Raw genomic sequence first — 16,474 nt, 5'->3', positions numbered from 1 at the left:
GATATTGATGTCAAATGCAACTTGATTGGTTTGCGGAGGCCTACGGCTAGTTGCTGCATGCTCATTTGTTATCCTGGTGCTCATGGGTCTTTATGTTTTTAAGCAGTGTGATTTGTGTGCTATATGTTTTTTAATGTTAAAATCTGTGTTGTGGTTCCCACAGAAAGAGCGATTTGTCAAACTTCTAGACCAGCTTCACAACTCTCTGAGGATTGACCTGTCCATGTATCGTGTAAGATTTCTCTCCATCGTATTGTTTGCACTCATACATTAACCACTAATAGTGGCTGAATAGTCAAACTGCATAGTAGAACATTAACCCACACCCCTTCTTTCTCTCCACTGTACTCCTTTGCTTTTCTCATCCTCATCTTTCTCTTTGTGAGAAAAACAAAGTTGGATGTGTTAATTAGATTGACAGCTCCTTTGAAACATGCACAGACACATTCAGGAAACACTGCACACCCACACAGTAATAAGTGTTGCCTATGCTGCATCGTGCCACACAAAACACACAGTGGACAAAGATGGATGCGATGCCTTTTGTTGTGTTGTGCCTCACTGTATTTTTGTTTTTTCCGTCTGACTGCAGAACAACTTCCCTGCCAGCAGTCCCGAAAGGCTGCAGGACCTCAAGTCCACAGTGGACCTCCTCACCAGTATCACCTTCTTCAGAATGAAGGTACCGTCACTTCCTCTGTCAAAGCTGATTTTCATCCGTATTTTATGAACTCAGTCAGTTTCTTTTTACTCTGATTTGATTTATTTTTCTTTGCAAACAAGATCATTCTGAAATGCCATAGTTTGCTGAATTAATTTTGTTGCATTTCTACTTTACCAGTCTCTCTCTGATTTTGTGTGTGTGTGTGTATCCAGGTCCAAGAGCTTCAGTCTCCACCCAGAGCCAGTCAGGTAGTGAAGGATTGTGTGAAAGCCTGTCTCAACTCCACCTACGAGTACATCTTTAATAACTGTCACGAGCTGTACAGCCGCGAGTATCAGACAGACCCGGTAAGAAGAAGCTATTTATTCAATATCTGTGTAGGCGTGACTGAATGTCTGTCTTTCTCTGTCTTCCTCTCAAAATGTGCAAATTCCAGTTTACTTTTTTTTTTGCATGACTGTAATTGTCAGTTGACAAAGGTCATTTCAAATTTAATATGTGCTTATTCAAGTATCAACATGTTTTTTATATGCATTTCCATTTGCACATTTATCTGTTTTAAATTCAAGAGTTTGGGTTTCTGAGTTTTTAATTTTTATACTGTAAATTTATAATCTGGAAAGCAGTGTGTGCTTATGCTTGAAAAGTCTTATATAATAATACTACTACTACTACTAATAATAATAATAATAATAATGTTACCATAATAGTTCCAAGCATAATAAAGTAAGACAAAAAGACAAAAAGTCAACCAAAATAAGAGGAAAAAAATCTAGTCAAACACATAAGGATAGCCTATAAAACTGAAATTATGAACGTGTCCCACTCTCTCTCCAGCTCTTCCTCCTCTGTCGTAGATGTCCATTGATTGATGTACTTTTCTTTTTCTTTGGCTGTAATTTGGTTCACAGTCTCCGAGGGAAGCAGCAACATAAATCACTGCCAAACTCCAAAGTCACTGAAAGTGTTGATTTACTAATCATTTAAAAACTGGTCAGCAGTTTTGGTTATAATCATTAAAAGGAGGAATTTATATGATATCTTCTTTGCTTTATGTCTGTATTGCCAGTGTTGTGTAAAATGTGTTTTGTGCGTGCTTGCATGTGTTGTGCATCTATGTGTGTGGTGAGTCCCCATTATCCTCTCAGTCTGGGCAGGGCCCGGCTCTCCCATCCATCACTCCTGCATCGGATTTCAACTGTTATTTCTAGAACTTGCTTTGAGTCCTCATTAAAGCGCCAGCTTCCATTCAGACTCCCCCATGAATTTCAAATAAGCATTTTTCTCTTTGAATAAAACATTTCATCCTGAGGGACGTTGCTATATTTTGTTGAAATCTCTGCAAGATCGTTCTTCACTCTTCAACCCCCGCGGTGCTCGGCTCAGTCTTTTTTGTCTATCAGCACAACTTCAGCTATTTCAAAGAAGTTGCCCAGACAGTTGATATTCTGAGTGTTTAAAGTTGTTTGAGCAGCAAATGTTAAATATGTATAAGTTGTTGAATTTACAACTTAGTCAAGATTTCCCTCCAAAACATCTCTCTCTCTCTCAATCAAAAACACCCTTAGTAAAATTCACATTAACCCAGATTGGCCCCTTGGTTATCTTATCCAGTGTTCATGATCATGTTCATGGAATTTCTTAAAAAGTTATGAAATCACAATACCAGTATTTCAGGGCTGGAAATGCTTTAAATTTAACATAATGTTTTGGAAAAGTTTTGAATATACATCTTGCCTGCTGTTAAAAATATTTTCATAAACATCCCCAAACATGGCTGATGTTACTAAATTAATATATAGTGCTGCATTGTGTGACCATTAAAACATCACCAGTATCAAATCACTGGCATCACCAAAGCTGCGCCCCCTTTTTTGGGGAAAGAGACAGTCATATAAGGAGAGAAACAGGATTGTGCAAAAAAAAAAAAATAAATAAAAAGCTGTTTTGCAGGGGGTTAACTAAGGCTTTCACACTGAGATTTGAGCCACATGAGATACTGAATCTTCATTGTCAGTGTAGTAAATGGCTTAATGATGCTGTTGACAGCTACTACTGATGGATCCAGCTTGAGTGGGAGGCTGCTGCAGTACAGTCACGCAGTGTAGCCGCAGCTGAACGTCATCTCCAGCTAAAGCCTTAGCTTATACATCAAACAGTCAGCTATTAACAGGTTGGTTATTCACTCGAAGGCCTTTCAAAACGAGCTGTTCGGACTGCACTGATGATGTGGTGAAATACATCCCAGACCACTTTGGCAAGTGTTTTGAGTATTTAGATCAGAAATGAATCTTGGTGGCCATTTATACATGCATTTAGCGCTACCCAGTTGTGATCAGATCACACAAATGCACGTTATTGCCAAGTCACTGTTTGTGTGTGTGTGTCACTGCTTTTCCAGGCCAAACAGGGTGCTGTGCCTCCCGAGGAGCAGGGACCCAGCATCAAGAATCTGGACTTTTGGTCCAAACTCATCACACTTATCGTCTCCATTATCGAGGAGGACAAGAACTCCTACACTCCCTGCCTAAACCAGTAAGTGTCTGTGCCACTCCAATATGTTTTCCCCTTTTCTCCACAGTTTCTCTTGGGCTTTTATCTGCTCGCTCAGTTTCATATTACCTCTTTCTCTAAGTGCACATACAGTAAGCCTTTCTCTTCCATCTCTCCTCCATCAAGATTTCCCCAGGAGCTCAACGTGGGTAAAATCAGCGCTGAAGTGATGTGGAACCTGTTTGCTCAGGATATGAAGTATGCAATGGAGGGTGAGTGCAAGTTAATAATACACTGAACCTCTGAACTGACCGAGCCTTGTCAAAGCACTTGTTAGAGAAATGTAGCCGTTATATTCGATGTTGTGGTTCAGGCACTAATGACCGAGTACATGCAGACATGCAGAACAGTATGAAGGAGTTTAGCTGTGATGGTATACAAAGAGTTGTTTTTATTGGTTTAGTTGTAAACATGGTAACGCTAGAATGTTTTAATTGCCATTTGACTGAACTTTTCTCAATTTGGATGAAACTTGGGAGGAATGTTTCAGACGGAGGGTCAATGAACATCCTAATATGTGGCAAGCAACAACAGCCAAAAGTTTTGCACAACTTTTATTCTTAAGCATGTGTGTCTGATTTTGTGACAATTTAGCAAATGGATTGGGATATCAGCTTGTTAGTCTTAATGGCGTTCCTTATATCATAAAGGGTAACTCTGGTATTTTTCAACCTGGACTCTATTTTCCTACGTTTTTGTATCGAAGCAACTAATGGGTCAGTCTAGTTTGTGCACCATCAAATATATATGTATACATATCAGCAGAAATCAGCATTTTGTTTGATACTGATATTTAATTTCAAAAGTCAAAAAGGTTTTTGTAATTATTGTTTTGTTTCTGTCAACTCTGTCAGTAAAGTGTGTTTTATGATGAGTTTATATTACTGTTTATTTTTATAGAGTCTGGTAGGTTTGGTGAAAGCAATGTCTGGGCTGATTTTGGTTAAACCAAAATGTCTTGCTCTTTAATAAAAAGCTCTATATCTGTAGACATCCTGTTTATAATGTTTCCAAAAACTTAGGATAACAATCTGAGACTGGCAAAAACAAGCACTTTATTACACACGTGCTATGAAGGATTACTTTGCAGCCTGTTTCGTGATTGCCGACTGGATGAGTTTCAAAAATTGATGTTTCTATTAATCACTTAGACACAAAACATTGGAAAAATTGTTAATTACCCTTTAAGCTTAAGATTTAAGGTTACAAAATTGATCCTAAATGTCCCTGTCTACAGACAAAGTTTGGTTTTGATAAAAACTTGTGAAAAGGGTTTGTCAAATTATGCAAAGCCTGATAAGTCATACAATATTCAAATCTAATATTTGATTGCTTTAATGAGGTTGGATATGATTGGTCCTCTATTTTTAATACTGACAACCTTTGTCCTGACATACTTGTAATTAAACCGTTAATAATTCATCGAGTCTGTGCCGAGGTGTAGTAGACTTTGCGTTAATGTCTCTGTATACACAATAGATCTGTGGAAACTGCAAGTAGCTTAAACAGTGGGAGAAAAAATGTGCTTTTTACTCAGCATGCATTTCTTTCTTTGTCCCAGAACATGAAAAAAATCGCTTGTGCAAGAGTGCAGATTACATGAACCTGCACTTCAAAGTTAAGTGGCTGTACAACGAGTACTGCAAAGACCTGCCCTTCTTCAAGAGCAGAGTGCCTGAATATCCTGCGTGAGTGGCTACTCGTCAAGTTTTACTGAAAATAGAAAGTAAAAATTAAGCAACAGAAATCCTCATCTTGTTTGATGCAAACATATTTTTCATTTTTCACAGGTGGTTTGAGCCATTTGTCATTCAGTGGCTGGATGAAAACGAGGAAGTTTCACGGGACTTTCTGCATGGTGCTTTGGAGAGAGACAAAAAAGACGGGGTAAGAGTTTCTAGCTCTTCTTATCTTCCCTTCACTCCTCTGGAAGCGCTGAGTCACTGTTGTTGTTCAGGCAGAATTACTGTAATCCATCCTTTGTACTTCCTCTGTCACACTCAAAAGTTATCAGCCAAAGTTTCATCCTCCCTCCAGCTCTGCCACCCACACGTCCCCGTGCCTCTCCTCCCTCTTCAAAGCCAACAATAGCAGCATGGACACAGCAGCACAAACACAGATTCAAAGCAGAGTGTGTGTTTGGGCTAAGAGGATGTTTCAGTCAAAGTGCTTCGTTCTGTAAAGTGACTCTTTGGAAGTTTAAAGAAGCGTGGTCGATACGTGCATGTACTTAAGGAGCGAGACTACTCTGTGACAGCAGGATATTGTGAATTAATGACCCTTTTTCAGAGTTTTGACGGCAGGAAAGCCGCCTTCACCTCATTATCCAGACTCCCCAGAGGAGCACCTACGCATTCACCTTTAGCCAATTAGGGACAAGGCACCAGCCAGCAGCCAATTACAGCGAGACAGACAAGAGCTCCCACCTGTCACTGGATGGCTGTCTGACTGGCTGTTCGGCTCTAGGTAGACTGAATCACAGCATATGTGATAAAGCGTCCAGTTTAAAATAGCGTCTAATGGTCCATCTATATGGTCTTAGGCCCAGAGGTCACTCCCTCGAATCCCATCTTCTCACCTGCTACTCATTCCTAATCACTTATGCCTCTTCGCCCATTATTTTCTTCCCAGTTGTTAATCTTCTTGCACATTTTTTTCTGCCCCACAGTTCCAGGTCACATCAGAACATGCTCTGTTTTCCTGTTCGGTGGTGGACGTGTTTTCCCAGCTCAACCAGAGCTTCGAGATCATCAGGAAGCTAGAGTGTCCAGATCCGCAGATCGTAGGACACTACATGAAGCGATTTGCAAAGGTAAATTCAGTTGATTTTGAAATCATACCTTTACAAAATCAATGTACAACAAAGGGGTTTTAAGATCTAGTTTTAAATACAGCCTGTTGGTCTTTCTTTTTTTGTTCCCTTCAGACCATCAGCAACGTGCTCCTTTCTTACGCTGATATCATCTCCAGGTTGTTTGCCAACTATGTCACCATGGAGAAAGTGGTGAGCGGTCGAAGACTTGACAAATTAGAGAGGGTGGTTATATGTACATCTCATATGAGCAAGGTTATCAAAAACCAGTGTACACGAGGAAAAAAGTAATGCCTACATACTCATTTCATGCCACACAAGTTTAATAGACACAATGTTTTGATCCTACTTAGATCTTCATCAGGTCAAAATGTTTGAAAAGATGAGACCAAACCTATATTTACACATAATGCACAGCAAATAGGCTGACTCCGTTTTTTTTAAACACTCAGGGTAGTAAAAGTATTAACAATCAACAATTCAATAAATTACACAGGAAAAACACAGTACACAGGGGGAGAAAAACAGTGATGTCGAGGCCAAATTGCAAAACTTCAAATATATCTCTATTGATTTAAAAACATTAAAACAAGATTCTTTATATCAAATTCATATTTATATCCAAATACTTTATATTCATACAGTTAGTGTGCATTATGTATAAATCTAGGTGTGATTTCACCTTTTCGGACATTTAGACCTGATGAAGATCCAAGTAGGACCGAAAAGTTCTCTTCATTAAAAGACTTGACAAACTCATGGATTTTCAAGTGTCAGTCATGTCTGTTCCTAAAAAAAAAAGAATAAAATATACTTTAGTTTTGATTTAACACTGATTTTGGTTGCATCATAAATAAAACTGTTGTGTATTAGTGGTTATTGTATGAACAGTTTTCTTTAAGTCCTCTTTCTTTCTGTCCTCAGCCCTGCATCCTGATCAACAACATCCAACAGCTGAGAGTTCAGCTGGAGAAGATGTTTGAAGCCATGGGTGGAAAAGATGTGAGTGACTCTCTTTTTATTGTTTTTTTTCTGTCTTCTCATAACTTTCAACTCCAGACTGGTATTATTCACCAACTTCAAGTTTTTTTCGTTTTATTGTTTTGTTTTTTTTTCTTTTTTACTGGTATTTAAAGTCACACAAAGAATGTAATATATCAAAAATTCAGTTGGACAATCACAATATATGTCAGTCACTCCAATCAGCTCTGTGTTCATTTCTATGTATGTACTTCAGCTATGTGTGGAGGCCAGCGATATCCTGAAAGACCTGCAGGTTAAGCTCAACAATGTCATGGATGATCTCAGCAGGGTTTTTGCTGTCAGGTAAAAACACACATACACAACACTCACACACAAAGTTATTCACATGAGACCAACTTTAATGTGATATATATTTAGACAGACCAACTGCAGGCTTGGTTAAAAGCCTCCTTTACTTCTCTGCAGTTTCCAGCCTCACATCGAGGAGAATGTGAAGCAGATGGGAGACATCTTGGCTCAGGTGAAGGGGACCTCGAATGTGGGAAATGCCAGCAGCGTGGCCCAGGATGCTGACAACGTCTTGCAGCCCATCATGGAGTTCCTGGACAGCAAGTGAGGCAGTCTGCCATTTTAGAGAAGTCTAAGACTCTTTCACACATGCAGTCTATCTATGAAATGTTCAGGAGCATGTCCTGCATGGGTCATGAGTGAACAAGTGTAGGGATTGATATTCAATCTGCACTGCCAATTTCCTTTTAACGTTTTAGGAAAACAGCTGGTAAGTGAACCAATCACAAGGCTCTGCTAATGACTTATTTAAATCCATAACTTCTTCATGGTTAATAATGAAAAAACATTACTTTTCCGGCAAACTTGTTGAATATTAAAAACATACGAAGAATATAACAACAAGCCTGTGGCGTTATGCTCCAGAAAACAATAAAGCGCCTTTTTCACTGCACAAAAAAACCTGCAAGCACCTGCTAACATCTGTTTTTTAATATAATGGGACCAATAACAATCTGCATTCAAACCGACATCAAATGGTTGCGGTAGTCATGAGCGATATATTCAGCACCTCCGCCATCAGACAGCACTGATGGAAGCAAAAGATATGGGTGAATGTGACACACCAAAAAAAAACAAAAAAAGGCACACACACAAAAAAAAGGCATACTCATCTGCTGCAGATCCTGTACACAGTTCTGGTCTACTGGCAATGGAAATGGAGTCTATAGCCTATTATTTGCTGGGTTACGCATGTTCAAAAAACCCACGTGCACATGCTTATTTTGATAGAAAAGGGGTATAGCATATGTTTTCGCCACATGCACGTACATCCAGCCTAGTCACATCTTCCTCTACTTGCGTAGAGTTTTATGGCAGTTGGCACCTGTGAGTGTTACGTTACCTGCATCTCCTGGACTGTCCCCTGCCCCATCTGTTCTGGCATTGCAATTGCATGTGTGAAAAGGCACAAGATGGAAATGTTCCTCAATGTATAGAGCATGTATGAATAATGAAAATTACAAATCATGCACAAAAAGGCATCAGTGAGTTTGCCTGACTTTAGGTGAGTAAAAGCAGTCATGAAATTCCCCTAAATCTGAGCTTTTGTGCTTTTCTGAAGAGTCTTTTTTTGGGGAGGCATCAGGGAATTCAAGCAACCACCCTTTTTTGTTAAAATTTCTCGCTCTCATTATTGTACTTTTTTTTTCTTCAGGAAAACAGCATTTGCCTCCATCTGCTGCTCATTATTCATCACTCCTTCCTGTGTCTCTGTCTCCCTCCTCTCGCCAGCCTGACTTTGTTTGCTAAGATCTGTGAGAAGACGGTGCTGAAACGTGTGTTGAAGGAGCTGTGGAAGCTGGTGATGAACACTATGGAGAAGACCATCGTTCTGCCGCCACTCACAGACCAAACGGTGAGAACAAACAGGCATATGAATGCACATACAGAGGCATACAGTCATGCAAATACACATAATAATGACACAGAGCTACATGTGTTTGCACTCATCACTGACTATGCTGTACATGCAAGAAGTGATTCAGCATTTTTGATGTGGATTAATATGCACACACACACACACACATACACATACACAACTAGCATCTGTTTTCCAGGAAGCTTACTAATTAATTTTAAGTAAGCGTGGCTGTTGCTACGAAGACATACAAATGATTTATCTGATGATGACCATAGCCATAAGGTAGACAGCAGAAAACGATGCACAAAACATGCAACATACATACACCCACACATGCACGAACTTACACACTCCTCCGGCTGCCGAGGCAGCATCAAAAGAAAAAAGAGGAGGAGGAGAATGAGAAAAATACAAAGGCAGACATTTTGTGTGTGTTGTGATTCAAGATGGTCCTTTTATAAGCAAAAGCTACTTTTGCATCACATTTATATGGAATCATATCCACACATTATATTTAGCATCGCCCCCAGTGCCGTCATTCATCCAAACAATCAAGATGAAACCCTTTTTTTGAAAAGTAAAAGCTGAAAAGACAAAAAGGAGTGCACCATATCATTCTAACACCAGCTCATGGCTGCTCTCCAGTATGTCAGCCAACAATTATCTGGAGAGATTTCTGATTTATGAGTAACTCACAACATAGTGGCAGAAAATATTTGCCCAAAGGATCTGGCCCACTTCCAAAAAGAATCAAACATTTTGGAAAGCAGCCTCTTGTTTCTTTTTCATTTTGGATATATGTGTTCTTATTTGTGTTTGGTTATTAACTAAAGAGCCTCATATCACTGTTAATAATTTTCTCGCCAGTTATCAGCACAACTGGTTCAGCCTCAGTGGCCACTGGTCTGCAGTAAGCCCAACTGAGTTTATCTTAGAAATGTCAGTTTCGGCTCATTTTACTTTCGATGGCCCAACACTCATGGACAGGTAACTACCTTAAAAAAAATATGCAAAAATGTAAAAAAAAAAAATATGCAAAATGGCGTGAAATACAAGAGTCATATACTTTTAGTCCAGCGCTCCATTAACTCAGTGAGCTTTAGCAACATACACTGTAAAAAAAAAAAAAATTTCAACTTAAAAAATACCTTCGATTTTTAAGTTGACTCTATATGAGAAGAAAAGATGAATCATTATGAAATAACCTCAACTTGTCTTCTCAAATCAGTCAAAAAGTAAATTTTTAGGGCAGCCCGGACACTAACTTTTTTAAGTTAAAACAAATTGTTTATTTTTTACAGTGTATTTCATTGCGCTATCCAGTTTAAGGTGATGGAATTTTAATATTTAGTGTTTGAAATATCTTGCCATTTACTTTTTTGTGGCTTTGCTGAAAGCCAGCCGGGCTAGCTGCATTTTATGAGTTCGCCAATTTGTGCCCTGTTATGTCCTGCAAAACCACGCCCATCCGGCCGAAACGCCACTTTTTTTGAGAGTCCTGGGTCAAGACAGCATTATTAGTGTCAATGGCCAAATGAGTGGTGTGAGCATCTGGCTAGCTCCCACCAGACCCCTGTGGTGCCCACGGTGCATTGAGCTAAAAAAGAAGTAGCCCTTCGACTGGAGTGCATGATTGGTCAAAGATATACACTGGGGTTAACTGTTTATCCAGTTCTAAGAAGAGAGGGGAGGCAAAAACATGAGCAGACAGACATTTCTTAGGAGTAAAGTTACTTATTCGCTGGCCCCTACTTGTACTTAATCCAGGCCTCAGACAGGTATCAATTGGTCCGTGTCCCTCCAGCCCTGAGGCCCAAACTTGTGTTTATTTAAATGATGTGGGGCTCTTTGCAGCTTGACTGACCCTTCTCTCTGGTTGTTGTTGTTGTTGTGATTACTATTACATCCCGCTCCCACCGCTCTCCCTCCACAGATGATTGTAAGTACAGCACTCCTGCGTGTGTGTCTGTCTGTCCGTCCACGGTGGTTGGTCCTCTGCTATATGTGGCTGCGATCTTCCCCTGTTTTTTACCCGACATCACACCCTCTCCCTCCTCACAGCCTCTCAGACCTGTCCCATTCTGTCTCTACTTCTCCGTCTTCTCCTCTTCTCTCCTCCGAAACTGTCTCTCTGTTGAGAAGACAGAAGCATGGTGCATTCCTGACTGGTTCTGATAGGTACCACACCCCCCTCAGCAATCTCCACCAATCAATGCCCCCCCTCCTCTGCTGTCTCTTCTTCCTGAGCACTCTCCTCAAACAGGAAGTGGTACTCCTCTCTTGCGCCTGGTGTTGCCTTGTTTCTTCTCATGCATTGTGTCCTTTGACCGGGACTCTGGTGGGGGTGACTCTGATCTCTCGGTGGCTTGGTATATGGTGTCCTGCCCCACCCCGTAGCCCCTTTCCCTCCTTCTCTGCCCTCTACTCCCCACTGTCCCCACCTTTTTCCCACCTGTTTGAACTGTGTCCCCACCGCCCACTGTGGGTTTGTTGCTTGCATCTGATCTATTTCAACACTGCAGTCTCCTCTCAGTATACTGTACAACACTGTACTGTATGTCTCTGCAGACCTGTCCTGTTGGTCTGTCCTGGTTTGATTTCATGTTCTGTTGTTTCTATGATGATTATATAATGCTGGTTTTATGTCACTGGTGCTAATGGCTTTTCTTACAAGACGTCATCGGTTTGAGTTGATGTTGGTCAAAAAAGGTGCATTGGGTGTCCTGTGCAGAAGATATCCTTAGTGATGCTCTTCAGTGTTGGATCTGACTCCAATGATCTTTAGGCCACATTCACACTAATATGTTTTTGTTATAAAATGCTAAATTACTGCTACGTTTATATCTAGCGTCCACACTACCGTGGAGTTTTGGAAATCTTAAAACAGAAACCTCTGAAAACTCTGCCCAGCCCTTTTTATTTAGAAAACTCTGAGGCTGCATTTAAGTCTGGAAGGACGGAAATGGAGAATTCTGAAAACAATGAGGAAGGCATCCACATTCACCCGCAGATTGGGCATTATCAAAAACAGCCTGTCAAGTCAAAACGTTATAGATCGGTCTACATACAGTTTTTGCAATTGCCATGGCGTCGTCTGATGAGAGATAACGCCCCATAATTTCTCACTGTATGTGCTCCAAATCTGTTTTCGCTGCCATGACTGCCTTATACCTATGTGGTATTTTCAGTAACACCTCTTTGTTGGGCTTCATTCACAAGCAAAGAAATCTCACACTGTTCTTAATTATTATTCTGATGGAGATTGTTTCTGCTAAATGCTTGTCTGCACAGTGATTGTTTCCTGTTTAAAATGAAAATGTATTGATGTGAATGTAGCCTCAGGACAGTCTTTTACAATCTATGTTGTACTTTAAAGTACACAGGCAAAAAAATGTGGTGCTTTATACAAAGTGATGAGTTTTCTAATTAACAAAACTGATGTGTGATTCCCTGTTAATGCTATCCTCGGTGATTGTTAATTGTTTAACGTCAAGTGTAACCAGTGGTGGAGGAGGCGTTTGGCTCCTTTACTTAAAGCGGAAACAGACAATTTCTTTGCTTTAACTTATCATACCGTAGTAAATGTTGACGGCACAATGTAATGGCTATAGAACAATGACACCTTGGCACTTAGATTGCTTATCAGCTTTACTTTTTACTGTGCAATCCTGTCTGTAACTGGGTCTGTTCCCACAGAAAAAAAAAGGTTTCATTTACGGCACAAGGGATGTGCTTTAATTATTGTGCAAACAAAACAGGAGGAGTGTAGCACTTTGTTTTTCCTGATAGCTATCCCCAGTTACCAAAAATTATCATTTTTTTTATAGTTACTATCCACAGTAGTGAAAATTCAAGTAATAGAACAACCAAAGTAGTTGTGGAAAACAAAAGGCAATGTGTCGTGTGTTGTTGGTAGTTGCTATGGTAATCTAATTGTCTTTGCAACAGCGGTACCAAAAATAATACCACTTGAAAACACAAGTGGGGTGGTTGGCTGTTTCCACTTTAAGTAAAAGAAGCAACACCACATGAAAATAATCCATGACAAGTAAAATCCTGTTCTGAAAATCAAAGTCAAAACTCGAAGTATAGATTAGACAAAAAAAAGGAATCTCTGAGTTTTATATTGACTTCTAATAAAGAAATTGAATTACATTTTTGGAAATACACGTTTTTTGGGGGGTTTTTTTTGCTGAAAATGAGGGGAAACAGCTGGCCTGGCTTACACTTATTCAAAAATCCATTTCTAAACTTCACTAGTCGTATGTTGTTTGTTTAATACACAAACGGAAATGTGAGACTGACTGTGGATTTTGTGAGAGTTACGTGCTGTAACTTTTTCTTGCCGCCCAGCTTTGTGCTCTGCCTTCACTGAGTCTTGTTATAGTTGCAGCGCACAACTCCATAATATCACAACTTGGCCTTTTTAGATTCTGTTTGTGTAAAGGTTAAACTGTTTATTAGTAAGCTAACAGATGAAGGGGCTCAAGCCAAGATAGCTGTTTTCTCTTGTTTCCAGTCTGTATACTAAGCTAATCATGTCCCTGCTCTCGCTCCGTACTTAAAGCACTAATATTTATTCATCTAACTCATCATATTCTCCAAAATGTCACAGTAGCTCTTTTTAATAGATATATGGGGTATATTTTGTGCCATCAGTAGGGAAGATTGTGGTTTTCATAATGACAACATTTCCTTTGTTTTTCTGTCATTGTTTTTGCAGTAATTAGCATGCACACTAATTACAAGTGAACTGGCCCCAATCTCTGACCACATACAAATAGCACAGTCATGGATTTTAACACTACGAAAGCAAATGTCGACTGCGTATTTCTAAGCAGATTATTTCAGCGTCCGTTTACTCCTGTCAGCAGCAGTTTTCTTGTTATGTGGTGTGGTACAAAATCTGATGTTGTTGCTTTGGAGGGAAAGCTAATTAGCCAAGTGAAAGGAAGTGACATCTCCAGCAGTGATGAGTATCCTCAAATGGTTATTTTGCAAAAAGCACCATATGCATTTTTGATTGCACATTCTCATGTAGCCAGTAAGAGTGAAGTCAGGCTGCAGGGACTGGCCACTGCTTGAAGTATTAACCACATGCTCTCTTTCCAGGGGAGGCTGAAGAGTGCTTCTCACAGTGATGTAAGGACTACACCCCCTTTAGATCAATGTGTCTTGTCTCTCTTCTCTATGTCTTCTCTCCATGTCTCCGTCTCTCTCCCTCAGCTCACCAGTCAAACAAAGCAGTGGAAATATTGATTTTTCACTTTTGTTTTTACACAACATTCCTCTGTAGTGCTGTTTATATGCTGTGGGAAATGCTGTAGCAGTAGCTGCCTACACTCCCAGCCTCGCCACAGGTCACACACTCTTATCAGCATGCAGACATTTGCGGCTCAAACTGTAGTCGAGTTCAATCGCCACTTAATTTCACTTGGATTTTTAGACATAGCTCTCTGTTTTATTCATTTCTACAACGCAGAGGAAAAAATAGGGTGTGATTGAATCGGAAACAGTTTAAATTAGCAGAAACATCACAGTCTCATTAGTGCACATTATTCCTTTTTTTTTCTTATATATTTTATCTGTTTTATTTCATTTTCTTGCATTATTGTGAAGTGTTTGCAAGATAAATATCAATAGTTTTTAGCCTCTTGCAGTATATAATAAAAGCGTATTTCCTGCCTCAGGCTGTAATCGTGACAGGATTTGAAGGTGTAGTCAGCAGCACTTACTGATATATTCTCTTACCACAGTATTGCATTAGGCTGGACATCCAGTAAATACCTGCGTACACCACTGTGCAACTGCATAGCTGCTACATGTGGGCGTGTGTGTGTGTGCGTGTGACTGCACGTGTGTGTTCCTGAGTGCATGAGTGTGTCTTCTTTCTTGCCCTCACTTCGAGCTGAGCCACTTTCCCTTCTCTTCGTACTGAAATGTCTCAGTGTGTGTGTGTGTGTGTGCGTGTGGATTTGTGCAGAGGAGTGTAATGTTTTGGAATAAATCACAGATAAGTGTGATAACAGCACTTGAAGGGAAAAGTACCTTGACATCTGTAAAGCGGCTTGGTGACTGTTTATGAATGTGTGTGTCAGAAACGTTGCTGTCCTCTGTGTGACACTAAGCCGTTTACTCCTGCCCTGCATTGTGCTGATAATAACAACTGTCTTCTCTCTCCTTCCGTCTACCTTCTCCTCTATCTGTCTTTCTGTCTCTTTCAGGGCACTCAGCTCATCTTTAATGCTGCCAAGGAGCTGGGACAGCTGTCCAAGCTGAAGGTACAATGTTTTTACACCGATATGCCCTGGGTCTTCAGATAAAGACCCTAATAGCCTAGAAAATATGAGACAGGGCATATGAATGGTCAGACGGGTAATTTTGTTTGATTCTTGTCGTCTTCAGGAGCACATGGTTCGTGAGGAGGCTAAAGCGCTTACCCCGAAGCAGTGTGCTGTGATAGAGCTCGCCTTGGACACCATCAAGGTAGAAACTCACTGCCATATGCAGACAAAGTTTCCCTGTTAGGAGGTGCTACAAATGACAAGAAATAGTGGAAATAACAATAAAAAATACAGTTTATGCTTTGGTTTTACAAGTCCAAATTGCTCTTCAAATGTGGTCTACAAGGATTTGGTGTATAATGGTGCAGCCTGTAAGACGATGAGCTTCCTTTTTGTGGCTTTACAGCTCTGTGATTTGTTTAGGTTATAGAAAGCCCAGTTTTTAGTTACATGCCTTCCATATCAATATGTAAGAACAGCTAATGTACTGTGCCAAGCATTTTAAGCAACATTAAAAAAAAAAAATCCAAATCACTGGATTTGCAACATTGGTGTTTCAGTAAGACACTAATAAAATCAATGATGACCAAAGAAACAAGACATCCAGGTGAGATGTTTCCGTTTTTTCCCGTGTTTAAAAAAAAAAAAAAAAAAAAAAAAAAAAGTTACCTGATAGGTGTAAAACCCTAGAGACTGAGACAGGAACTAAAAGTTTTTTAAAAAGTAGATAAACAAAGAACAGAGGAAAAATATACAGTAATAACGTAAATGAACACCTATTAAGCTACAAATTCAGAATTTTAGTGTCTTGTTACTTTCAGATGGGTCAATAAAGGGAAAATAATACATATTTTAAATAAAAGTTTAACACAAAAAGCATTATTTTCATAAGATAACAAGCTAGATAGATGTAGGGCTAAAACATGGTTATTTCCCATCATTTAAGTATTTACCAACCCTTTCTTTGATTAATTTATTAATCATTTGAGTACCCCTATCATTTTCAATCATTACAGCTCTGGCTAAATGTGCAAATATTTTATTTTTGATCTCATAGGAATAAAGAAAGTGCATTCTCTTCTACAAGAATTTCCAAAATCAGAAATGCTTTATTGATCCCTAGGGGGAAAGTGGGACATGTTGAAGTCGCTCTCATACTGTATATAAGTATAGAGAAATTATAGGAAGATAGAAATAAAATGTATGCAAGAAAAAATGTGCTTATCCTCCACCAAATATCACAATAT

At 39.6% G+C, this 16,474-nt stretch overlaps 1 protein-coding gene across 7 annotated transcripts in view; it reads left to right on the top strand.

Annotated features, from left to right (window-relative positions):
* The window catches only part of unc13a (unc-13 homolog A (C. elegans)), an 83,341-nt gene that overhangs the window by 35,271 nt on the left and 31,596 nt on the right, over nucleotides 1-16,474 (top strand). For 4 of the 7 annotated variants that reach the window (XM_088077872.1, XM_088077877.1, XM_088077876.1 and 1 more), the window contains 16 exons: nucleotides 164-232; nucleotides 593-682; nucleotides 877-1,011; nucleotides 3,066-3,199; nucleotides 3,344-3,429; nucleotides 4,779-4,905; nucleotides 5,008-5,104; nucleotides 5,886-6,029; nucleotides 6,144-6,221; nucleotides 6,954-7,031; nucleotides 7,267-7,355; nucleotides 7,479-7,625; nucleotides 8,814-8,937; nucleotides 14,056-14,085; nucleotides 15,168-15,224; nucleotides 15,349-15,429. In XM_088077872.1, coding sequence (XP_087933998.1) covers nucleotides 164-232; nucleotides 593-682; nucleotides 877-1,011; nucleotides 3,066-3,199; nucleotides 3,344-3,429; nucleotides 4,779-4,905; nucleotides 5,008-5,104; nucleotides 5,886-6,029; nucleotides 6,144-6,221; nucleotides 6,954-7,031; nucleotides 7,267-7,355; nucleotides 7,479-7,625; nucleotides 8,814-8,937; nucleotides 14,056-14,085; nucleotides 15,168-15,224; nucleotides 15,349-15,429 — 1,566 coding nt within the window. The remainder of the gene's footprint in view (nucleotides 1-163; nucleotides 233-592; nucleotides 683-876; nucleotides 1,012-3,065; nucleotides 3,200-3,343; nucleotides 3,430-4,778; nucleotides 4,906-5,007; nucleotides 5,105-5,885; nucleotides 6,030-6,143; nucleotides 6,222-6,953; nucleotides 7,032-7,266; nucleotides 7,356-7,478; nucleotides 7,626-8,813; nucleotides 8,938-14,055; nucleotides 14,086-15,167; nucleotides 15,225-15,348; nucleotides 15,430-16,474) is intronic. The other 3 variants (XM_088077878.1, XM_088077875.1, XM_088077873.1) reach the window with 1 other exon arrangement.

Source organism: Plectropomus leopardus, chromosome 5, assembly GCF_026936395.1.
Source record: "Plectropomus leopardus strain MGB_pleo_1.0 chromosome 5, ASM2693639v1, whole genome shotgun sequence".
NCBI lineage: Eukaryota > Metazoa > Chordata > Actinopteri > Perciformes > Serranidae > Plectropomus > Plectropomus leopardus.
Note: the sequence above shows the minus strand (reverse complement) of the source record. Positions and strands in the feature narration are given on the sequence as shown.